Here is a 25154-nt window from a genome sequence, read left to right on the forward strand (position 1 = left end):
ATCAATTTCCTGACAGATGTCGGAAGAAAAATCGTAAGATGTACGATCGTTCGAATCCCACTAACCGCACGATAATTTCGAAGGATTGGTCGGACTTCTCAAAAATTGGTCATTCGGCTTGAAGAATCGTCGCGTCTATGGGGACCTTTACTCTCTGCATTTCCAGTTGTTTATATGAGCCATTAGATCTGCTATTCTCAGAAACTGCAATGTGAAACAATTAAGGACAGTTTCTGGCATTCTGTGCTGACATTTACAGCTCTGTAATTCCAATTATGGCATGAGTAGGGATGAGCGAATTTTTTCGGAGCGTTTTATCACAGAAATGACACCCATAGACTTCAATTGGAGAGAAAAAATGTTGCACATCAAAAAACAATTGTCTCTAATAGACTTTAATGCATTTTGGCGAAGATAAACTGGTTAAATTCACCCATCCCTAGTCATGAGAAACCTTTTTACAATATTTGTGGCCTTAAACTTGTTATCATTTTACTCCTGGGTTTTTTTGGTTGCCAGGGTGATATCATTAAAAGTATTAAGATTTGAAATGCTTTACTTGTGTTAAGTGTTAGGTGGCACATCACAGAGTAAATATCTGTTGCTGAGGAATCAAGCCTTTCATAAATCATTTTATTTGCATCAGACAACTAGGTGACTTTGGGACACATTTCTCCCCTGCATTTGTTGCTTCTCTGTGTATTCAATTCAGAGACGAGACAACAAACTCCCTCTTCATGTTGTATACAGTATTCTACATGTTCTTTTCTTCTGGAAATGTGTGTGCCAGCTTTGTAGTTTTAAAACTCCTGTTTACATTTCAAAGTGTATTTGTAACAACGTTTTCTGGATTAGTCACAAGATTTCTCAATAGTAATGATAGAAATATCTCAATATGAGCCTGACTTTTATCCATTGAGTTTACAGACCAGTGTTGTAATCCAGTTTATTTTCATTGATTCTTTGACTTCTCATCAGGGTTGGATAAATATTTAAAGGACAAGTGATGCCTACATGCCAAATTTTGTTGCACTTTTTGCCATCTGCAATTTATGTTGCATTTGCCATTCAGAAATTTAAATGTACAGGTATAGGATCTGTTATCCGGAAACCCAAAGCTCTGAATTATGGAAAGGCGCTCTCCCATAGATTCAATTTTATCGTAAAAAAAAACGTTGGGGACCCCTTCTGTATTGTATAAGCTTTCAGCACTGAGTTGGCCACTCTTGTTATCAACTAAATAAATACAAAAATCCCAGTGTAGATTTTTCATATAAATTTTGAGAACAGTTTAAGTAGCATCCGCACAACTTCTTTAATAAACATCATCCTCCTATTAGTTCCTATTCATTAGACATTGAATTGAATGTCAGCGCAACTGTACACACCCCATGTACTGAATGAAATAAGAAATAATGTGAATAATCTGAAGATACGGCCGTTACAGGCATTCGCTTTGTAATGTCACTGCCAAACACAGGATTTTGGAGGCAATGTCTTTGTCTTTGTTTTCAATGGTTTAGGAAGCTGTGTAGCAATCTTTTCAGGTGAAGCTGGAGCCGCCATCAAGAACTCTCTAGGAGAAAGGTCCCTATGGCTTTTACAAAAATGCTATAATGATTTGCAGCCCCTCAAGGCCAGTGAAGATTGCGACATCAATATTTCTTCCTTTATTTGATGACAGGCTTTTGTTAGAAAGTGTTTCTCTCCTGCTAGAATCAATCATTTCCAGTCAGTCAGTGTTCCTTTACCAGAAAACAAAGCAAAAATCTGGATGTTGTGATCATGTCTCAGGGAGAGTTTACTGTACCATTGGACATTGCAAATTAAACAATACATAAAACAGACAATGTTTAACACACTTTCATGTGTAATTAAAATCATCGACGTGACCCCAAGAAATCATTCCAAATTCTATAATATAATCTTAGTCAATCTTAATAAACTTCACTTGCACTATATAAATTATTTCAATTTTTTGTTTCTTTCAATTCATTATCACATGAAGCAGGCAGGCGCCATTTTGTAGAGACTGTTATTAAGGCAAGCTTTGCATCTTGCCAAAATCTTGTCTAGGCGCCATAAAAGGGGACCTGATACCCATGTACTATGTATGTATTTTCGTATCAAGCTATTTCCAGGGTCGGGGTATAATAAATCTCAAAACAAATTAGAGAGTTTTTTTCCAAAAAAATTTAAAAGTTCAAGTTTTTTTTAACCTGAAAATGTGGGTTTTCACCAAAAAACGAAACCTCAAAAACTCAAATTTTCATGGAAAACACAACTCAATCCGTAATAAATAACCCCCTTAAAGTATGGAGATCCAAATTATGGAAAGATTCGTTATCCAGAAAGCACCAGGTCCCAAGCGTTCTGGAAAACAGTTCCCATACCTGTATTTTCACATTAATATATCACAATATATAGATACCTATTAATATATAATTAACTACTCACAATCTGTATAGTGGAAGGCCGAAAATTCCGTATGCTACTCTACGTTATACTACCAATCGTGAATGCATAGCAGATTGCAGGTGCCATCTTTGTTTCACCAACGTTATTAAGATGGCCAATGGACCTTTCAGTGTATGCTTGAACAGGACAGGTGATCTCTGCTGTTTTTGGTTTTGTGCCATGGAAACCACAGGGCACGGTATGGGATGGAGGGCTGGCAAAGATCAGATAATGCTTGTGTCATCTTTCATGCAGGCTTTTTCTTATACTCTAGGCACATGCGCATTATACACTTTGTAATACACAGGTGAGTTGTCTGATGCAGTAGACTTCAGTAGAAATGGCACGTTACTATATCTTAAGGTGGCCATACATGGGCAGATTAAAGCTGTCGATATTGGTCCTTTAGACCAATTCAGCATCTTATCTGCCGTGTATGGGGGCTTCGGTGGGGTCTTCCCGATCGATATCTGGCTACAATATCAATCGGGAAGGTTACATTTTTCCAGTGATGACCCGTCGGGGCCCATTGCTCCTCATTGTAATCCGAACGTTCGGATAACCCCAATATAGCCCTGCGGTTGGTGGGCATATTGGGGAAAGATCCGCTCGATTGGCGATGTCGTCGGAAGTTATAGTTTATGGGCAGCTTAAGTAGAGAGTTAATTTAAACCATGCAGGGATTGTGTGCAAGCAAAAGTCTCAAAAGTCAAATCAGTATTCAAAATAATTACATTTTAAATGAAAGTATTGCTAAATTAGTACTGAAATAAATGCCATATTAAAAATCTGATTTTGCCAGATCAGATGTTTTTTTAAAAAAAATATAACCCTACACACTGGGAGTCAGCCCCAGCCACTACCCCACACAATATAAAAATAATAGATTGAAAACATTTTTTCAGCATCCCGCCATACCTCAATGATCTACATGGTAAAAAACCAATAATTATGAGCATGGAAATGTTATGTGCTGTTCTTTGAGCAAGTCTAATTATCTTGGCTTTGTCTTAATCAGCAATGGGAGAAGGGGAGGTAGATTTCTAGCCATTATAATTATTTCACAATTTTGACAGCTGAGTTAATTGTATAAAAGTCCAACGCCCAGAGCCTTGTGGACATCAACAAAACATTTTTCTGAAGATTTTTCTAAAGATGAAAAATTGTCCAACTAAACATGATGCATGCCCAATATCCATTAAAACCTTTGCATGGCGCTGCAATTGTTACTTGTAAATCCAATACTGGGTTTTGTTTCCTTCTGTTTTACCTACTATATTTAAACAGAAAAAGGTATATACACAGATACTATTGACTGTAGTGTTCTATTTTTCCTGATATGTGATGCTTTATCAATAGGAATTTGATCCAGAAGAATTCTACCATCTGTTGGAAGCTGCAGAAGGCCATGCCAAAGAAGGAGAAGGAATTAAGTCAGATATTCCCCGTTATATCATCAGCCAACTGGGGCTCACACGGGATCCCTTGGAGGGTGAGTACTGTGGAAACCACGTTTTCCCCATTGCAGCAGCTGGCTGGCCATGAACACAGGTATAAGTTCATCAAGGCTGCATAAAGAACTTGTATTTTCTAACAAATATAAGTGGACAAATCTTATGGATATATATAGTGGTTGGTCTTTTTTTGAGAGGCAATACCTCCCTACCTATTAATCCCCACGTATGATTCTGGTAATACTGTTGTGGTTATGGACCAGAGTATCCCAGAAGGAGATAATTTGCTCTTAAAAAGTAAAACACACCAGACACCTGTTCATAGGGACACCATAGGAGGAATTTTCCTAGCGGCAGTAATGAGCTTTCGAGATCCTCTTAAGTATGTGGCATGGTTGCATTTTCCTTGCTATTTCTATTGGCACCATGAACTGCTATCTACTCTGTGAACACCTAATATTTACTCATTTTCTCACATACTGCTTGTAGTAAGACTCAGAGGCTACAACCTACAGAATGAGAGATTCTTCTTGTCACCACTACTCTATCACAAGCTGCATAATTACATATTATTCAAATATATGTTATTGAATCAATACATGATTTTGGTGTCTGTATTAATTGTTTTAATCTAGTTTTAAAATATTTGTTTTAGAAATGGCCCAGCTGAATAGTTATGACAGCAGTAATACAGATACTCCTGAGACGGACGGAGGATGTATTGAGGTAATGTAGCCAATAAAAGCATCTTAACATTTTTCTTAATACCAGCCTGATGTTTATATATTGTGCTCTACACAAATCTCTCTGTACAGTACTTTTAGGGACAGCAAGTACCTGCCCTATAGAGTGTGAAGTGTGTTGGCTCCCAAGGAGCTAACACAGGAGTTATTACAAGGAACAGAACCTTTGCTTTCATTTGTTCACCAAGTTACAGTTATAAATTGGCTTCAGCTTTGATCAAGAAGCTGGAGCAAAAGTGAGCACTCACAATCTGTATTGTGTCCTGATATAGATTGTTTTCCATGATATAGATTGTTTTCCATGAAAATTTGAGTTTTCAATGTTTTTGGGATAAAACTCAAATTTTACGAGCTTAAAAACCAGATTTATTATACCCCGATCCTGGAAATCACTCGAAACCAAAATACACCATCTAAAGCCTGTTGAGCTCATGTAGAAGTCAATGGCAGAGATCCCTTGAACCACGTGTTTGAGTTTCTTTTGGGGTTTTGCTCAGTCGAGCAATTCGAGATTTCGGCAAAAAAAAATAATTGTTGATTCAAGTTTTTTCCATTTGATATTTTTCTTAAATACGAAACCATTCGAGTTGTGAGTTCATTCTAAGTATAAAAAACTCTAAAATTCGACTTTTGATCTGTAACCCCCTTATTATAGCAATAAGAGACACTTTTACTAAATACATTTATTGTAAAAGCAATTGTAATACTTACGGGACTGCATGCTAGACCAACTAATAATAATTTAGACAAGTTCCTTGAAAAATCATGTTAGTATTGTTCCCTTACAAATGTAGTTCACCTTTAAATTATCGTTTAATCTGATTTCAATAAGCTTAAAGTTACTGAAACCAGTATTTTTGCTCTGGTCACTTGAAACTATGTAGCAGAGGTCAGTTATTCTCTAGGTGTATTAATTTGGTGTACAGGACTAGTCTTTTAACTGCCATTAATAAATATCTTTAAGCAGCATCGTCAGAATATTGTTGTTAAGCATAACAGGGATTCCTTTATTTCTAGGGTCGCAGTGGTGCTGCTGTCATTCAACCAAAGAAAACACCCTCAGAAGAGGAGTTTGAGAACATTAAATTGATCAGCAATGGAGCTTATGGGTAAATGATGATTATGGTCTAGGAAAATAGATATACATTTCAGAAGGAGCACTTTCAGAATTATGTGAAAAAGTCCTGTGAGGGTTGTGCTCCTTCTGAAGTTTGTGCTGAACTGCAACATGGCACCTATGTGATTACACCTGTTATTTGCTGGTCTTTTTGGCAATATATGAAATTTGCCGAGCACCCTGGCAAAAGGGCCTCATGATAGAAATTTTTATATATCATGCTGTTATAACCATAATCAAACAGTAGCATCACAAATCCAGCTTCCAGATTTTGTCAAACCTTGCACAAATGATTGGTGGTTGGTGCTATATTTATCCTTTGCCACACAATAATAAATAAGCCCTACTTTCTTATAGAACGTTATTTGTTTTTGTTGTTATGAGCTGGCAAAACCAGTTTCCCAAATATTTCTAGAAATGTAATAGGGAGCCGCACTGATAACCATACACCCGTGATATTTTATATGGACTTAATACGCTGTATGGACTTCATTTTTGTTGTTTCCTTACAGAGCGGTGTATTTAGTACGACACAAGGAAACAAGGCAGCGATTTGCAATGAAGAAGATAAACAAGCAAAATTTAATCCTTAGGAACCAGATCCAACAAGCCTTTGTGGAGAGGGATATTCTTACCTTTGCTGAAAACCCATTTGTAGTCAGCATGTTTTGTTCTTTTGAGACAAAGAGGCACCTATGTATGGTCATGGAATATGTAGAAGGTATTCTTTATCTTGAATTATTATTGTCCTTAATTCATATTTAAGATATTTTATCTTTTAGCTTGTGAGTACTGCACCCTATTTTTTGGGGGTTGTAGCAAACTCCAAGACAGATGTTTATGTTGTCTTTTTAAATAGGCTTCTCTATGAATTCTCACGATGGCCTCTCATGCATGCCCAAACTGGCCGGTCTGTTTGCATTTGCTTCTTACAGCATGTAGGAATAGTACTGGCTAAGTACCCGAGAGAGAGAGTTTAGTGGGAAATACATTTTTCTGTGTGCTTAGATCAGCCCAGTTTAAGTAAAAAACATAATAAAGGATGTCAAGAAAGCAAAAGCATATGTTTTTTGAACGGTTTTTGGCTTGTGGTAGTTCACAGCAGACATTAGAAAACAGCAGCTGTTCCCTTTAAATATGTGTAATATAACACAAACACTAAGGTTTTTAGAGTGTGGGAGAAAACTGGAGTACCCATAAGGAAACCCACACTAACACAAGGAAAAAATAGAAACTCCTTGCAGATAGTGCCCAGGCTGTAATCAAACCAAGGTCCCCAATGCTGGACTAACCATTAAAGGAACAGTAACACCAAAAAATGTGTTTTAAAGTAATTAAATATAATGTACTGTTGCCCTATACTATACTACTATAGTTCATATAAACAAGCTGCTGTGTAGCAATGGCGTAAATTGAAAAAAGTCTATATGGCACAGGTTAAATAGTGGATAACAGATAACCATTATGTTCTACAGAGCTTATCTGCTATCTGCTGTGTAACCTGGCTGCCCCTATGGCCACACAGCAACTTATTTATATAAATAATAGTAGTGTTTCTGAAGCAAACACAGCAGTTTTACTAGTGTAGGGCAACACTGCATTATATTTTTATTATTTTAAAACACTTTAATTTTTTGATGTTACTGTTCCTTTAAGCCACCATCCTGATGAATAATATATGATTAAAGAAATGGGTTGTACAGGTGCCAAGCCAGCATCTCTCTTTGCAGTGGTCCAAAAGTCTGACAACACCGCAAGCCTTACTTTGTTTTGAGTGGCATGGTGAATGAGTCAATGAATGAAGAGGTACAAGAGTTGAATCAGCCACAGGAGGGGTTACACTGCAGATCACTTTATTTGTTTTAAAGCTGCAGGGAACATTTTGTCCAGTAGCAGCCATAATGAAAATACCACAAGTAGTGAAGGGAGAATTGGTCTCATTTCGATTTGCCAAAAATTTGCGAAACGGCAAAAAATCTGCCAAATGCATTGTTTCAAACATTTTTTCAAACTAAACATCTAAAGAATGTATTGGCATTTTTTTCATAGCGAAATATTTTACTCATCCCAAACCACAAGGCAGAAATGCACTTCAGGTGCCTATTTTCAATATTAGGTACAGATTGTGATTTATCATTTGTTAGTTTCACCATATTTTAAAATGTTTTTTTAATTTTTTTACAGGAGGCGATTGTGCCACACTTCTGAAAAGTATTGGTGCCCTTCCAGTTGAAATGGCTAGGATGTATTTTGCAGAGACTGTGCTAGCGCTAGAATACCTTCATAACTATGGAATCGTCCACCGAGATCTCAAACCAGATAAGTATGTACTAATAATATGGCACTTAGTTTAAAAAGAAACTTTAAAATTATAGAAATAACCTAACATATCATTTCTGCATTAATGAAATTAAATCTTACAGTAATTATTGTAGCAAAATATTAAAAATAAAATGTGTAGTACTCTATCTATTTTTGGTGAGCTCATATAAATACTGGAAAAATTAAAGTGCCAATCCCCCCCTGGTCATCTGAAATGCTTTCAGTGAACTGGAAAACACTGCTGGCATTTCAAGGGTGAGGTTGTTATGGAAAGTAAATATCCTTCCTTGCTTACCTTGGACAAAATTGGGTCCACTTGAATAGCAAATAGAACAAAGTTTATTGTGCCAGGTGCTCTTGAAAAGTTATTCTGTAGAGGTTAGTGTAGCCTTCCTTTGACTGTGTACTTCAGAATATGCAAAGCAGATCCTTATTGGAGACAATCTGAATAGCACAGTTAAATAGCACAGCATCCCTCAGGCATAATGTTAGAGCCAGTGCAGCCAAAAACCTCCATAAACTGTAAAATAAAGAAAGAAAAATGGCTTTGAAAGTGGTTCAGTAATGTAATATTCTGCTTCAAATAAAAAATCATTTGCAATTCAATTCTTATTTAATATATGATGTCTTTATTAACTATCCAGTGCTGTCCAACAGAATCTAATAGAGAGTCAACCAGAGAGGGGGAGGGAGTTCTACCCATTATCAGAACTGAATACTTTGCCACACCAATGACCCACAATAACAAAACAATGACATATTCAGGGGAAAAAAAGCTTTATATTTTTTATTACAATTTGCTGAATATTTTGTGCTAATCATTATCTGCAGTAAAGTGCATTTTAAATTGATTATCAGCCTTCTGCGTATGAAAAATCAGTTCACCAAGGTATAGTAGGAAGGGGATTCTTTGGAAAGGATTTTAAACTATTCTTAAAAGAATTAGAACATATTGGCTTGTGTTTGTGCTATGTTTAACAGATTTTCTTTAGTTCTGCTGCTCTGTGTGAACCAGTGCACTGCATAGAGAAAAGGGGAAAACAGAACAAAAATGTGTTTAATTTTCCATATTAATACATATCTTTTAAACTATAATTGCAGCCTCCTTATCACCTCAATGGGGCACATCAAGCTCACAGATTTTGGTCTCTCTAAAATTGGGCTCATGAGTCTAACCACAAACCTGTATGAAGGTCATATTGAAAAGGACACAAGAGAATTTTTGGATAAACAGGTAAGCAGAACTCAGAGCAGCGTAACTGTGAGGGTTTACTGGTATATTTATATAGGCCTTTCTGATAAGCCTTACTTAGTTTTAACCTTTCCTTCTCTTTTAACACAAATGTTTATAAATGATCTCCCATATTTTGCCTAGAACTCTCTTTTGCAGTTTTTATGCTGCTTATATGACATTGAAACAACATAGCCATATACTTGTTGGGAGACGGTAAGGAGAACATTTTAGAATGAAAGGGTAAACTTTTCACGTTGCTCCGCCTAGAAAAGAGCAGAGAACAGTCATCTGTTGTTTTTATTTTCAACTGTAACTATTGCTTTAAAGGAACAGTTCAGTGTGAAAATAAAAACTGGGTAAATAGGCTGTGCAAAATAAAAAATGTTTCTAATATAGTTAGTTAGACAAAAATGGAATATATAAAGGCTGGAGTGACTGAATGTCTAACATAATAGCCAGAACACTACTTCCTGCTTTTCAGCTCTCTAACTCTGAGTTAGTCAGCTACTTGAAGGGGGGCCACATGGGACATAACTGTTCAGTGAGTTTGCAATTGATCCTCCGCATTCAGCTCAGATTCAAAAGCAACAGATATGACCCATGTGCCCCCCCCCCCTCAATTCTCTGATTGGTTACTGCCTCGTAGCCAGGGTAACCTGTCAGTGTAAACCAAGAGAGCTGAAAAGCAGGAAGTAGTGATCTGACTGACATATGTCAAATCACTCCAGCCTTTATACATTACATTTTTGGCTAACTAACTATATTAGAAACATTTTTATTTTGCACAGCCTATTTACCCAGTTTTTATTTTTACACTGAACAATTCCTTTAATCCTTATTTTTATTAATAACGGTAGGATTCTGGGCTGAAAGGAAATTCACTACAAAGTTTTTGTCTTTTTTCCTACAGGTGTGTGGGACCCCAGAGTACATTGCACCAGAAGTCATCCTGAGGCAGGGATATGGGAAACCTGTGGACTGGTGGGCTATGGGCGTTATTCTATATGAATTTTTAGTCGGGTGCGTTCCTTTCTTTGGTGATACGCCAGAAGAATTGTTTGGACAAGTCATCAGCGGTAAATACATTTGTTTCGTTTTTTAAACAAACTAAATTACTCCATTTGTTGCCCATTTTGAGATTTTATTTAATGGCTTTAAAATACTGAAGTATTAGAATAGTAGAGGTTTAAAAATAAACTCACATCTTGGTTTTGGATAGGATAAGTATACTTTTTTGTGTATTAGAATGGGTGTATGCAGGCTTGGCTTTGGAGAAACGATTAGGAATTATTGTACCTTATGTAAAACGACATGATTTGTTACACATGTATATAGGTACAGAATTGAATAAACAATACAGATGGTGATCGTTATGAGTAAGTGTGTAACTAGTGACTGGGCCTGTCATCTTCTCCAGTATGCATGTTAGAAAGAGATAGGATCAGATGGATGAATAGCGGAACTGTTCTGTTTTGAAAACACAAACTTATTTACACAATGATGTATTGGATTAAAATGCCATAGGTGTAATTGTTACATAGCTGAGGTTCTGTTATTTAACAGATGAGATTGCCTGGCCAGATGGAGATGATGCTTTGCCTGCAGATGCTCAAGATCTGATATCCAGACTTCTTCGGCAAAACCCCTTGGAGAGACTAGGAACAGGTCTGATTTTATTGCACTGTGCTCGTTTCCAGAAACTGAGTGAAAACAACAACATATAACCATTATTTGTATTTTCTAGGTAGCGCAATTGAGGTTAAACAGCATCGCTTTTTTAAAGACGTGGACTGGAATGGTTTACTGCGGCAGAAAGCAGAGTTCATTCCCCAGTTAGAATCTGAAGATGACACCAGTTATTTTGACAGTAAGAAAACGCCATACAAATTCATTCTGCTTAGCTGTCAGCAGTTATCTGCTGTATACACTGCATGCAATGTAGAATTTAAGCTAAATCATATCTTTATAGATCTATAGGTAGATATATATATATATATATATATATATATATATATATATATATATATATATATATATATATATATATATATATATATATATATATATATATATAATTGTAATGCTTTACTTCTCCCAGTTGCTTTCTAATGCTGAACACAGATTGTATAGAAACCAGATCCTTAATGTATACACTATTCACACTCCCCATATATCTGTTCCTGCCTTCTGATACACCTAGAGCTCAGCAGAGGTTTTCTTGATTAATTTATGGGCATAAAAAAATGATATTTGGAAAAACTCAACTATTCCTTTAAATAATTTTTTTTTTTTTTTAATCTACAACATTTCCAATTATCTGTGGTTATTGTCTAAAGTCAGTAAATATGTACACACACTGACGGCCTATTTGTCACACAGCCCGTTCTGAAAGATACCAGCACATGGATTCTGAAGAGGAGGAAGACACAAATGATGAAGATCGAGTAGAGATAAGACAGTTTTCATCATGTTCTCCTCGATTTAGCAAGGTAAATCTTGAGCTTTGTAATGCATTTTAAAATGTGGGGTGTACACACACACACACATAAGGGTGGAAAATGAAACCATATACTTAAAAGGGGACCCGTCACCCAAAAGAATTATTCAAAATCCTATTTTATCACATTAGTCCAGCAAAATAAACTTTAATTACACTATATAAATTATTTGAATCTTGTTTCCTTCAATCTGGGAATTCATAATTATAGCAAGCAGGCAGGAGCCATTTTGTGGACACTGTTATTAAGACAAAACTTGCATCTCAGAATCTTGTTTGTGCACCAGAATAGGGGGACCCAATTTCCATCCCCATGGCCTGGTTACACAATTAAATGGTTGAGAACTGGGGGAATGTGGGGAGAGCAGTGACATCTAGGAAGTGCTGAATGGAAAGTGAAAGCAATTGTAAATAAAGTTATTTTCTTTGGTGTGTTTGTATAATGACTCGCCTGTTTATGTCAGGATTTGTGAACAGGATGGGGGGCTTTTTTTTCTTTTCTTTTTTTACCTAGTTGTAGACTGCAGAAAAAAGCACAATTATTGCTTTATTTGGAGCATCAATCTATAAAAATGGTTCCATCCATTTCTCGATTGTACTAAACAGAGAATATATTTATATTAATCCTATTATGTCATCGTGCTTGAGTTGGACGGTACTGTAGCATGTAGTGATTATTCCGTTATGTAGTTTCATTGGTTCTTACTCTGTAGAATACTTCCATACCTTTTCTTTCAAACAATAAGTCTAATCCAATAAAACTGTGCAGGTTTATAGCAGTATGGAGCGCCTTTCAATTCATGAAGAGAGAACTCCTCCACCCACTAAACGCAGCCTGAGTGAGGAAAAAGAAGACAAGTTGGACGGTCTGGGTGGGCTGAAGAACAGAGATCGGGGCTGGGTTATCGGATCCCCTGAAATGTAAGGGATTTTGCCAGTTGTTCTGTCTGCTCAGTACATATAGTAGCTGTGTACAAAATGTGGTTTTGCATGCGATAACATTAAAAAAAGCGTGTTATTGTAAATACACGTTATTAGCAAGAAACACAGGAAAAGTTACTGAATGTGAACACTACAGAGTTTGGGCCTGTTGTGAGTTGGTCAGTGACCCATTAGGCACAAGTGATTATCCAACCTTGTTTTCCATTTTGGTTTAGTCACACAATAGCACCATGGAAGTATAACACAGCAACACTGGAACAATGCTAATGTAACACAAACATGACATATTACATCTGGTGTAACATCCTATTGCCATATGTAATAAACTGCACTAAGTTTGCCTAGGTGCACTAACCCATGACAACTTATATAAATGCTTGCTTTTAGCGGCACATGCTACCTACTGATTGGTTGTTATAGGTTGCTCTGCCTGCGCAAACGCAGGGGCTGAAAAATAATTTCAAATATTTTTATGCTTTTTTTCTTATTGAATCCAAAAAAACCTCAATCTGGGGAGCACTTTAAGACAATGCATCACTAGTTACATCATTACAGGTCACTTTGTCATAATAAAACGCAGCAAGTATTAGTTGTATAACTTGCTAAAAGAATGACTTAACGTATAACTATTGTGATATTTTTTTAAGGTTGTTTTTGTAGTGTTTTTTAATCATGGTTTTGTTATTCTGTCTTTAGCCTTCGCAAGCGACTGTCTGCGTCCGAGTCCTCTCACACAGAAAGTGACTCAAGCCCACCGCTTACAGTCAGGAGGCGATGTTCTGCTTTGGTTGATATGCCTCGCTTTGCCATCTCCACTGAAGAAGAATTGCACTTACAGAGGAAGCTAAGCCAATCTCAGCAGGATGTGACCGCAAGCCCATCATCTCTTCCAAAAGAGGGAAACGCCCTTCCTGTGCTTGTGCAGCCAGTGGAAAGAGAGCTGAAACTAGATGATGATTTGGTGCCATCTACACCTTCTTCAACCATAAGCAATACTAGCAGCTCAACCACACTGACTGGTAATTACCCTGTGTTGTCAGCCTGTAATGTTACCACACAGCACAATAAAGTGAACTTGTTTTATTTTTAAGACCTTATTCATTACTGTTATTTTGCTTTTTCCAACTGTTTATTTTACTCTCTAGAAGATACGTAAATTAGGGCATCTTTCGTTGAAGTCTGCTTTTGATGTATGATGTAGTGATTCTGTGCTGGCAAGTAATTGAAATTCCTCTAATTGTTTCTGTTGTGTTCACCAGCTGGCAGCAACGCTGATTCCTCAGATCACAACATTCACCTTGGCACAGACGTGTCTGAATTTGCCACTCCAAAAGCCATCAGTGACTTAGCTGTAAGAAGAGCACGCCATAGGCTTCTCTCAGGGGATTCTGGGGAAAAACGCCCCTCCAGACCATTCAATAAAGTCATCAAGTCGGCCTCTGCTACTGCCCTGTCACTCATGATCCCCTCTGGTAAGCATTCCCTCCTCCTATAGCACAACCTTATACAACACAACATGATATTCACATAGGGATATGTTAACATTAAATAAACCCAATAGGCTCGTTTTGCTTCCAATAAGGATTAATTAAAGGGGTTGTTCACCTTCCAACACTTTTTTTTTAGTTCAGTTGGTTTCAGACAGTTCCAGAAATAATACTTTTTTCCAATTACTCTATCATCTATGTGTGACCTTTTTTCTAATATTGAAGTGTAAAGTTCTCTTTTACACCTTCTAAAGCAGCTCTGGGAGTGGGGGGGGTAAAAAATTTTAAAAAATTAATTAATTGAAATAAGTCTTTATTTCTGGGGAACAATCTGAAAAAAATGTAACTGAAAAAATTGTTTGGAAGGTGAACAACCCCCTTAAGGAGAGAGAGAAAAATTGCCAGCGCAGTTTGCCTTTAAAAATAATTATTGCAAAAAAATAACCACAGTTTGGCCAAAATATGTAAACTCATTGCCACATCAAGGCCCCTTATTGAACACAAAACACATAAAAAAAACTAGTTTAGACCGAGTGCTGGCAATATTTTTTTGTGTTTCATGTACAAATTGTAGCCAAATCTTGCCTATAGCTGCCATTCAGCCTTTAAAACAGGGAATTACTTATAAATGTATGTTAATTGGCTGGGGCTTAAAAGCTCCTTGCTTTTTTTTCACTGTAGCCCCTGAGTTAAGGGGAAGTGCTCCATGGTCTTATTTTCTGTCCGAATGGGAGAATGTCATCCATTTCACTTTCTTATTCATACTTCCATTAAAAATCAGTTAGTTGTTGGTGAATTCAGTCATGTTAACAATTTATGTAGTTAGTGATTTATAACCTGGTATTCCTTAGTACAGATTTCAGTTATTTCTGTCAGTTTTCACTCCAGGTTTTGTTTTGTGCAAGGGGAATGTGCAATGCTCAAATTCTTGAGTTTTTGATGTCACAGACTTTAAATTGAAATGCTAATGAATGATTTTATTTCTCAGATTACCATACTTATTCACCTTTGGCCAGCCCTATGTCTCCGCATTCTATATCTTCAAACCCCTCCTCGCGTGACTCTTCCCCAAGCAGAGATTTTTTCCCTGCTATCTCCCATCTCAAACCCCCAATCATCATACATCGTGCGGGGAAGAAATATGGGTTCACTCTACGAGCTATTCGTGTCTACATGGGAGAAAGCGATGTGTATACTGTCCATCACATGGTGTGGGTACGTATATAGAGACAGATCTATGTCTCTGTGTGTGTCTGTATAAAAGAAAGGAAATCATTTTACTCTGTAGTCCTAACTTGAGGCTGAAATGCTTCATCCTCACACCAACCCTAACTTGCTGCTTCCCAAACTGTACCCTCTGAAGTCCTCTTCCACTTCCCTTTGATGACTCCTATCAGCCACCATAGGGAAGTGCTTGGCTATATTACCACATGCTTGAATTTTACCATCCATCTACCCAAAGCTGATTCTGGGGCTCACTTTCTTTACCCAAACCTTGTAGGTAAATCCATGGGTATTGAGCCAGTCTGAGCATAACTAGTAGCAGTACCACTTTTTTTTCTTTTTCTTAATCATACAATGCACTTTTTTGCAGCACGTTGAAGAAGATGGTCCAGCGCATGATGCTGGTCTACGAGAAGGTGATTTGATCACTCATGTCAATGGAGAACCTGTCCATGGTCTAGTGCACACTGAAGTGGTGGAACTCATCCTGAAGGTACCAATGCATAACACTAGTTTGCTTGTATTTAGACTAAGTGGAAAATGTGTTAAATGTGTACCCACATTCACTCATTTAAAGGAGTATTAAGATAACGCTTAATATCTTCACAGCTTTTCACTGTGGAAAAATACAATGTTTTGTTAGTAGGTGACAATGATTAGGTGGGCTTGGTGACAGCAGACATTTAGGAAATGAATTGAAAGGCTTGTACTGTCTGTAAATTTACAAAAAAGACGTTCAGTGTCGAATGCAGTGAAGGATGGGGTTAAGCTTGTACTGTTTTTTACACCTGTGTCCCTCCTGCGTGTCATCCCATTGGTCACAGAATCATATTACAGACATGCACTTCATTAATTGGTGCAAAATGTTTTTCCGCATTGCCTGTCCCATAATGTTTCCCACCTTTGTACAACCACAGTTACACTGGAATTCTGGGGAAGATGTTGCATTGTGGGTAGAAAAGAAGGTGAATTGTGAATGACACATATATCTCAAGAAACTATATATTGTTTATCCACATGTTATACAGTTACAAAATTGTTCACTTCAGTTATGACTAGCCTTCCTCCCGACTGATGCTGTGCAATAAATACATAGATGACCCTGGTGCTTTAGTGTAGCACAGCATTTACCTGCATCACAAACATAAGTCATGATGTATTTAAAGGAAACTATACCCCCAAAATGAACCCTTTAGCAACAGTTTATATCATATAAAGTTTATTATTAAAGAATCTTACCAAACTGGAATATATATTTAAGTAAATATTGCCCTTTTACATCTCTTGCCTTGAACCAACATTTCATGATGATCTCTGTGCTGTCTTAGAGATCACCTGACCAGAAATACTACAACTCTAACTGTAACAGGAAGAAGTGTTGAAATAAAAGATAAAACTCTGTCTGTTAATTGTGACCTAAGAAGTATAGTTTGTTTGGAATGGTTGTGTGCATAGTGAATCGTACGATCCCAGGGGGCGGCCCTTGTTTTTTTAAAATGTCAATTTTCTATTTGTGATTACCCAATGGCACATACTACTAGAAAGTATATGATTATGAAAATGGTTTGTTTACATGAAGCAGGGTTTTACACATGAGCTGTTTTATGCAATATCTTTTTATAGACCCCTACATTGTTTGGGGGGTATAGTTTTCCTTTAATTCAGGTACCAGGAGCTCATTGTTAGTCACTTGGTCACTTAAGTACATGCCTAGCATTTATTGGATTGATGATTCATCTGGAATGCACCACATGCCTAGATATTACACAAGGAATTCAAATTTACTTTCAGAATGATCTGCTGAAACACTTTAGCAGCTGGTCTTCATAAATTATTTTTAGTGTTTGTTTTTCTTTTCTTTTGTCATTCTCCCTTTCTCCGGTATGTATGAAATTTAAATTGCTATCTGATTGCTGAAGGGACTCACTCCAGAAACCAGATAGCAGATTAATCCTGAGACTTGGTCTTTCCGTTCGCCTGGTTTGGTAAGTGGGACCCTAGCAAGCAGATTTACATTTCAGACTGGAGAGCAGCAGGACAAAAAGTTCAGCCAATCCAACAATCACAAAGTAAATAATACTGTCGAAATAATACTACAACCTAATTTAAAAGACTAGCCCCTTAAAGAAAACAAGAAATAATCCCTAAAAACATGCATTCCCAAAAACAACAGTGGAAGCTCATACCAATAGATTCTTACTGTACATTTTCATCAGTTCATTTTATCATTCTAGCACGTTTCACAGTTGTAAGGGCAATGACACGCGGTGCTATTTGGCGCTCAAATAGCGTAATCTCTCAGAAATTCCTTTGCATGCATATTTGAGGGATTACGTGATTTGAGTGTTTTAGCAGAGACATTTGTAAGTATTTTCTATTGCTGAGTATTTTCCAGTGTTTCGTAGCTGCAACAAAATGCTGAGCGACAAATAGCACCGTATGTCATTGCATTGTCTTTTGGCAGGATAACGGTTTGAAGATTCGGCTTAATTACGCTCTTAAATTGTTTTGTGTTTTTCAAAATTGTGTCATAATGTTTGAATGCTACGAATGCATTTAAGACGTTTACTTATTTGCTTTTGTTCTTCATCATCATTTTTTATATCACACTAGCAAGTTACACAGAGCTTTGCTTCCAATTATTACAGACAGGGTCAATATTTTAACAAACATGGGTTACAAAAAATAGAGTCAAAGGGGACAGTTAACATAAGGATGTTTTAAAAAGTTGGTGATTTTTTAAGTGGTCTCCTGATAAAGAAGGCTGCAATGAATATGTTTCTCTAAACAGGTTGGTCTTAGGGAAGAGTCTTATAGGTCATGGCAGAGAATTCCAGAGATAGACAGTAAGGAATGGGATGATAGTCGAAGATCAAAAGCAAAGTGTCGGTTGTGTAGAGGAGTCTATTTTGAGATATAGTGAGTGGCTTCATTGCTAGGGGCATTGAAGGAGAGTGTTAGTAATTTCAGTTTGCTGGGAGAAGAAATTGGGGGCCACTGGAGGGATTTGCATAGCTAAGATTCAGTTATAGAGCCTGTACTTCTCAAGATCCAGTGAGATTAAGGTTGAGAAAAGGATTTATTGAAAACTGTGCAATATTGAATAATTGCAAAATATTTTTTATATTTTATTCTTTACTGCTGCATTTTTATCCACAATTTCCATAATTGCAACTCGAAATTCATATTTTCTTTTATATTGTGTTTTTGTGGCAGAGTGGAAACAAAGTTTCCATATCCACCACTCCATTTGAGAACACTTCAATCAAAGTTGGCCCAGCAAGGAAAGCTAGCTACAAATCAAAAATGGCTCGCCGGAATAAGAAGAGCAAACCAAAGGATGGGCAGGAAAGGTAAGTTCCTATTCATTATCAGCAGCCATAAAAACTGCTAAATGTCAACTGCACTCCAAACAAAAAAATATGATTCTTTAAATAACTTGTTTGTACTGATACAAACACATTTTAGCGTGTCCACATTTAACATTGCAAATTAGCTTCTTGTTCGTGATTTCTTGTGAGACTACATTTTCATTTTGGCATGGCAGTTTTCTTCTCAAGTAGCACACTATAGTTGGAAAACCTTACATTACAATGAGGAGTTTTATCTTTTTTTGTTTTGCACAGCAAGAAAAAGTCTTCTTTATTTCGGAAGATCACAAAGCAAGCATCACTACTTCACACCAGTCGCAGCCTGTCCTCTCTCAACCGCTCCCTGTCCTCTGGAGAAAGTGTTCCAGGCTCTCCTACCCATGTCCTGTCTCCTCGCTCTCCTACACAGACGTACAGATCTACTCCAGACTCTGCCCACTCAGGTATAACTGTGTGAGCCATTCTCACCTTCTGTTTGTTTCTTGGAAATGTGTGACGGTAGTGGAAAGAATAATATTGTGAGTTTTAAAAAAGAAAACAGAGGATTTGCAGTACCGGTAATCTCTGTCTTTTTCCCCTCCTCTTTCTAGTTGGCGGTAATTCTTCCCAAAGCAGCTCTCCAAGCTCCAGTGTTCCTAACTCTCCAGCCAGTTCTGGGCATATCCGTCCCAGTTCCCTGCATGGGCTGGCTCCAAAGCTACAAAGACAATACAGGTCTCCTCGTCGGAAATCTGCAGGGAATATACCACTTTCACCTTTGGCACATACACCTTCTCCAACATCTCAGTCCACCTCTCCACAGCGTTCACCTTCACCTCTTCCAGGACACGCTCTTGGAAACTGCAACATCCTGCAGTCGTTCCCTGTCAAATTGCACTCTTCTCCACCACTTGTTAGGCAAATATCAAGGCCAAAAAGTGCTGAACCACCACGGTCTCCTCTGCTGAAAAGGGTACAGTCTGCAGAAAAGTTATCTGGGTCATTATCTTCTGAGAAGAAGCTGGCTTCTTCTCGTAAGCACAGTCTGGAAATCTCCCACTCAGATTTCAAAAAGGAGATAATGCATCGAGACTTAAGTTTGCAGTGCTTGCCAGAGTCTATAAGTGAGAACACTGGTAGCAAAGTAGGACTGGCAGAAAAAGGGACTCTGCAAAAACCTTCAAGAAAACTTGGTGCTATTCGTCACGATAGGGTAGAACGAAGGGAGTCACTTCAGAAACAGGAGGCTATTCGTGAGGTGGATTCTTCTGAGGATGAAACTGATGAAGGCTCAGAGGATAGTCAGGATGGGAGGCGGTTAGAGAGATCTTCACTTAGAAATGAGAAAGTATCCGCTTCAGGCATCAGCAGTGGCAGAGATTCCTGCCAGGTGCAGAGCAAGAGTAGTACTGAGGATGATTCTTTCCTGCCTCAATGTTACAGGAGAAAGAATGAGGTGAAAGAAATGTCTGGTAAAGTTATTGATACTACCTCACAAAATCTCCCTGACCATGCTGGGATTGTGTCCTTTCGTAGTCCAAACCCTCCCAAGGACACTTGCCTGATTCCTGCTGCAGAAACCAATATGCTAAAACAACAAAATATTTTGAAACGTGAGGCAAGTATTATGCATATCAAAGGTAAACCACTCCAAGAAGCAAGTCAAGAAAGCACAGGCACTGATAGCAAGAACACTCAAAATAGTTTAGTGCAAAAAGAAGCAAACTACTCTTCACATCTATGTCAGCCAAGCAAAAGTAGCTGTATTAGTGTAGTAGATCACATAGAGGTGCCTAATTGTAAAGAGTCTGTTCCTGAAGATGGCTCTAAAGTGTCTGCACTTTCTCTTTCCTCATCTTGCCTAAAGACCACTTCCAGTTCTGTTGCAGTACACTGCCCTGCAGGAGATACCTGTTTAACTACCAGTACTGCATCAGATGCTTATGTGCAATATTCGCCCATTTTAAATGAGCAAGGGCTGCAGGAACCTGCTGAAAAGCAAAGCACTTTAAAGGGGATGAACAACTCTGTTTCTACAGAAGCAACCTTGTCTCGAAAAGCAGGTACAGTTACCTCAACCAACCCTGTGTCCAGTGAAAAAAAGGCATTGGTATCTCATATCGCAACCATGGCTAAGAGCGTCTTGGGACCAGTAAAGCTTAGCATGCCGGGATCAAGAGGTTCAGATGACCATGCAAACAAAAAGGAGAAAAATTCTAGGCAAAAAAAATCTGAGCTTTTTAGATCTGAATCAATGCAGGAAGGCATTAGAGAATTTTCGACAGACACAGGTTTCAGGACATGCACATCCTTAAACGAGTGTGCTTTATCTGCTGTCACCAAGCAACACGACTGGACCTCTCTTTCTAACAAATCAGAACGACTGAGAGTATTTGATGTTTTAGACCCTAGAAAAATTCCTCCGTCAAAGGACCAGCAGCCACCGGCAGCAGATAGCTTCATGGGGAGATCTCCTTCACTCAGTGAGGTCAGCAAAAAACTAACGAAAGAGGAAACTGTGACTCAAGGGACAAGCAAAGTGATTGGTAGTCACTCTCACACACAAGATTGTTCATCATTACAAGCAGATAACACGAGAAACACATAGCAGTATTTACATTTGGACTGTTGGCAGTAACCTGCATGTTATACACTAGCATAATCGTTTTCATGCCTTTATATTTGTTTCTTTTCTTTTCCTGTTTTCCCCATACATTATCTTAATCCTCAAAATGGCAGAGGAGTTAACGCATTTCTTTGTAATATATTGCATGCCCTCACACTATTATTTGGGGGTACTGTACATATTATGTTGGCGGAACAGGGTATCTAAAATGCAGGGTATTTATATTACACCCAAGCTTAGTAAGAATATTGGTGTAGAATTCTGTAAAAAGAATGCATATTGGAATTGGACACAGCCCTTAGATATACATATGATTTCATTGGCTTTTCGTTGCTAAAAGCAAGATTATATTTCATACTTTCTGGCATTTTGATGGTGTTTTTTAAATTTCTTCAGAGACAGCTTAACCCCTTAGCAGGCATATAAAGCAATCTGGCTTGTATGTATATATGTATCTGTAGGTTTAAGAAACTGGAAGCCTAACGTACATCACATCTACAAAAAAAGTGAGACCTTTAAATATGAAGCTTTATATTGCCCTAATGTAAAGTCGCAGCACGAAATGTTAATACTCTGGGGACAGATGATAGTGGAAAACAAGTAGAACATTGTCATACAGTGCTGGTAAGTTTCACCAGTATCAAACTGACAGCTTTTGGTAAACTAACTGCAACCCCCTAACATTGACCCTCCACTGAGTGTTACCTCTACCTGTACAAGAGCACTGACTGGGAACTGAGTAAGGACAGTATATTGGAAAGGAGAAGTTGGAACACATGATACAGTTCTGAGAAAATTTATCATATTTGTTTCATGGTGCTCTTTTATTGACCTCTCTAATATACTTTTTTCTCTGTTTCCGCCCATTCTTTTCCGTGGGTTTCTCTTTCTGATTAGACACCATGGAAATAACAGGTTCACTAGTAAGGATTCTGTATCTGTTTTCTATTCCAAAATCAGTCTATAAAGTGCTAAGCTTTAACTTACAGGACAAGTTAAAGGGGATGTGAACCCCAAAATAACATTTTAGTCTCAACTTTTTTTCTGATGTGCATTAATTACACATATTCAATCAGTTTAAAGTTATTTGTATATGTAATTGCTATTTAAAGCAGTATCTGGCCATTTCCAGTCCCTGCATTGCTGGTTCTTAAAACAGAAACCATCAAAACCATTCAGCAGTATTCATCTCCCTTCCAATTCTCACAGTGCCTTGCATGATCTGCAGTTAACATCCTGTAAAGAAGAATTACAGATGTGTGCAAGGCATTGTGGGAAAAGCAGTCATGCCTGGGGGTGAGTTGACTACTGCAACATTGCTTCAGTTGTTCTAATGTACATTTAGTCAGAACCAATAGTGCAGCGCACAGGCAGATATTGCTTGTAATATCAATTGTATTTATACATATCTTTAAATTAATAGAAAATATAAAGTATAATGGACAATTGCTTAGAATTAAATTTCTTTTAGTATGCATAATGGGTTTACACCCCATTTAACCCTTCACTGACAAGCTGACATGAGTCAAAAGAGTTTCCTCTGCATACAAGTCCTATTGGGGGTCGAAATTGAGAAAATAAGGCACATTCTCTAAGGTGGTTTTTATCCGTAGCAATTTGATGACAGAGATGGTGTCAGGCAACATATTAGACAAACTACCTATCAGCTCATTACTAAAATGAATAAAACAAAATACATGAAAGTTAAAATTGACATGTGGAACAAATATTAACTCTGAAAGTTATTCATAACTTTTAAAAAATATTCTTAAATGTATATAGTTTTCCTAGTGCTACATTTTAAAAGAATAGGTATACCAGTAAAATCCTGTGTGAACTGCAAGGTAATAAGTTGTGTGTCGAAATTGAATAGAATAGTCCTGGACATCCCTGTAGGTTTGGAGGCATAATGATAGGACAGCCACGTCACAGTTTCTCCCATTATTAAATTTTAATATATTAGGAGCATAATGCATGTTTGCATTTGTGTAGAACTTACGAGTGAGCAGTGTAGCAGCACATATACACAGAGCAAAATAGGGTAGAACTATGTAGAGCACATGGCATTGAGGGAAAATGCAGGAAAGTCAGAAAATTGTAGCTAGTTTCAGGGCCAGCCAAACAGGGATCATTTGAATTCTAGAAGTCTTGTTTCCTTCACAAAGTTGAGCATAAGTGTTAATATGTATATGTTTGAGAGCAAAATGTCATTCACATACACAGCAGTTCCACTCAGGGATACTTCATACCTGTGCCCCCAACCCAGAACCAATGAACTACACATTGTCTGCACTTGCAAATTATATCCTAAGAGTACCAGCAACTTCACTACACTCTAAACAATGGCAATAAATACCCGTGTGACATCTAGGAGCAAATACTGTAGCAGAACTGCAGGGCCTCTTCCTTATTTGCTCCACTGTAGAAGTGGGCTGTATTCCATCCCAACCTGTAACGTAAGTGCTGCTATTAAAAACATTTCTAGGTGTTGCTGAAAACCCCAAATATATCTTTAGGTATTGTCTTTGCTTTCCTCTGAAGGTAAAATGCACAGAATTTAAACGTCAAATGAACAGTTTATATGACACGGATGTTGAAATGAACTCAGAGGTTGACTCTTCAGTGCAAGGCAACGCTCTTTGCAGGAGCCCTATTAGGAAAATATTTAACAATACCTTCCTTTTCTTCCAGTGAAAACTATGTAAACAATTTTGTTGCCTCCTTGCTTCTGTTTTGTTTTCCCGATGATTTGCTCCTATCTGTCTCTCCCCATAATCAAAGTTGGGATTTGGATGCCTTGTCATACATTTCTGGACCAACCTCTGACATTTCATTATTTTTCTGCAATGGCAGCAAATTCCTGTTTACTGCAACAGTGTGTACGTTTACTGTGAATCTGCTGCACACACTGGAAAAGATCTTTAGGATATATATATATATATATATATATATATATATATATATATATATATATATATATATATATATACATACATGTACATACATACACATTAAGAAAAAAACGCACTCCAAGGACTTGTAAGGTGAAAAATAAAGTGATTTATTTCAACGTTTCGGCTCCATCACTCGATCACTGATGGAGTCGAAACGTTGAAATAAATCACTTTATTTTTCACCTTACAAGTCCTTGGAGTGCAGTTTTTGGTAATGTATGTACACTGGTTTTGACCAGCATCCAGGCAGCTGATTTCTATTGGTTGTGAATGCACCAGGTTGGACTGGATTAGTGTGTGTGTATATAACACATACACACACACACACTTCCTTGCAACCATGATCGAACAGTGTGTTCAGCGTTTCTATGATGTCTTGTTAAGGTACTTTTTTTTTTATATTTTGAACTGTACTAGCTATATAAAGCACTTGCAAGTGCAAAGATAACTTGTCGAATTGAATGGTAGCTGTGTGGGTTTCTCATTTTTTTTTTTAATCTAAAAAAACAAAAGAGTTAGTCTTCTATCTCATTAAAAACGGAACGGATGTATGTGACTCGCGGTATGGATCCTGTAAGACTAATACTGATGGAGTATGAATTCGCATAACAGCAAAATAGTTTGTTGTGCTCGGCAAACTTACCCACAGCATCCAATAAAAATATTTTGCTTCTGTGAGCCTTGTTAATTTCTTTACTAAACACACTACTAATCAGTAGTAGCATTGATGCTCTATTTAGTTCTGAA

The 25154-nt window shown here is 37.5% G+C and overlaps 1 protein-coding gene across 6 annotated transcripts in view; it reads left to right on the top strand.

Moving 5' to 3' along the window:
* LOC108714283 (microtubule-associated serine/threonine-protein kinase 2) overlaps nucleotides 1-22931 on the top strand; it is a 143508-nt gene extending 120577 nt beyond the window's left edge. For all 6 annotated transcript variants that reach the window (XM_041590442.1, XM_018258372.2, XM_041590443.1 and 3 more), the window contains 18 exons: nucleotides 3817-3949; nucleotides 4567-4637; nucleotides 5672-5763; nucleotides 6284-6492; nucleotides 7956-8094; nucleotides 9195-9327; nucleotides 10238-10403; nucleotides 10891-10992; nucleotides 11072-11194; nucleotides 11707-11816; nucleotides 12594-12745; nucleotides 13463-13785; nucleotides 14026-14238; nucleotides 15242-15468; nucleotides 15848-15970; nucleotides 18694-18830; nucleotides 19104-19291; nucleotides 19439-22931. In XM_041590442.1, the coding sequence (XP_041446376.1) occupies nucleotides 3817-3949; nucleotides 4567-4637; nucleotides 5672-5763; nucleotides 6284-6492; nucleotides 7956-8094; nucleotides 9195-9327; nucleotides 10238-10403; nucleotides 10891-10992; nucleotides 11072-11194; nucleotides 11707-11816; nucleotides 12594-12745; nucleotides 13463-13785; nucleotides 14026-14238; nucleotides 15242-15468; nucleotides 15848-15970; nucleotides 18694-18830; nucleotides 19104-19291; nucleotides 19439-21435 (4638 nt within the window). In that variant the 3' untranslated portion in view covers nucleotides 21436-22931. The remainder of the gene's footprint in view (nucleotides 1-3816; nucleotides 3950-4566; nucleotides 4638-5671; nucleotides 5764-6283; nucleotides 6493-7955; nucleotides 8095-9194; nucleotides 9328-10237; nucleotides 10404-10890; nucleotides 10993-11071; nucleotides 11195-11706; nucleotides 11817-12593; nucleotides 12746-13462; nucleotides 13786-14025; nucleotides 14239-15241; nucleotides 15469-15847; nucleotides 15971-18693; nucleotides 18831-19103; nucleotides 19292-19438) is intronic.
* Nucleotides 22932-25154: the final 2223 nt, after the last annotated feature.

Source organism: Xenopus laevis, chromosome 4L (genome assembly GCF_017654675.1).
Source record: "Xenopus laevis strain J_2021 chromosome 4L, Xenopus_laevis_v10.1, whole genome shotgun sequence".
In the NCBI taxonomy this organism is placed as follows: domain Eukaryota; kingdom Metazoa; phylum Chordata; class Amphibia; order Anura; family Pipidae; genus Xenopus; species Xenopus laevis.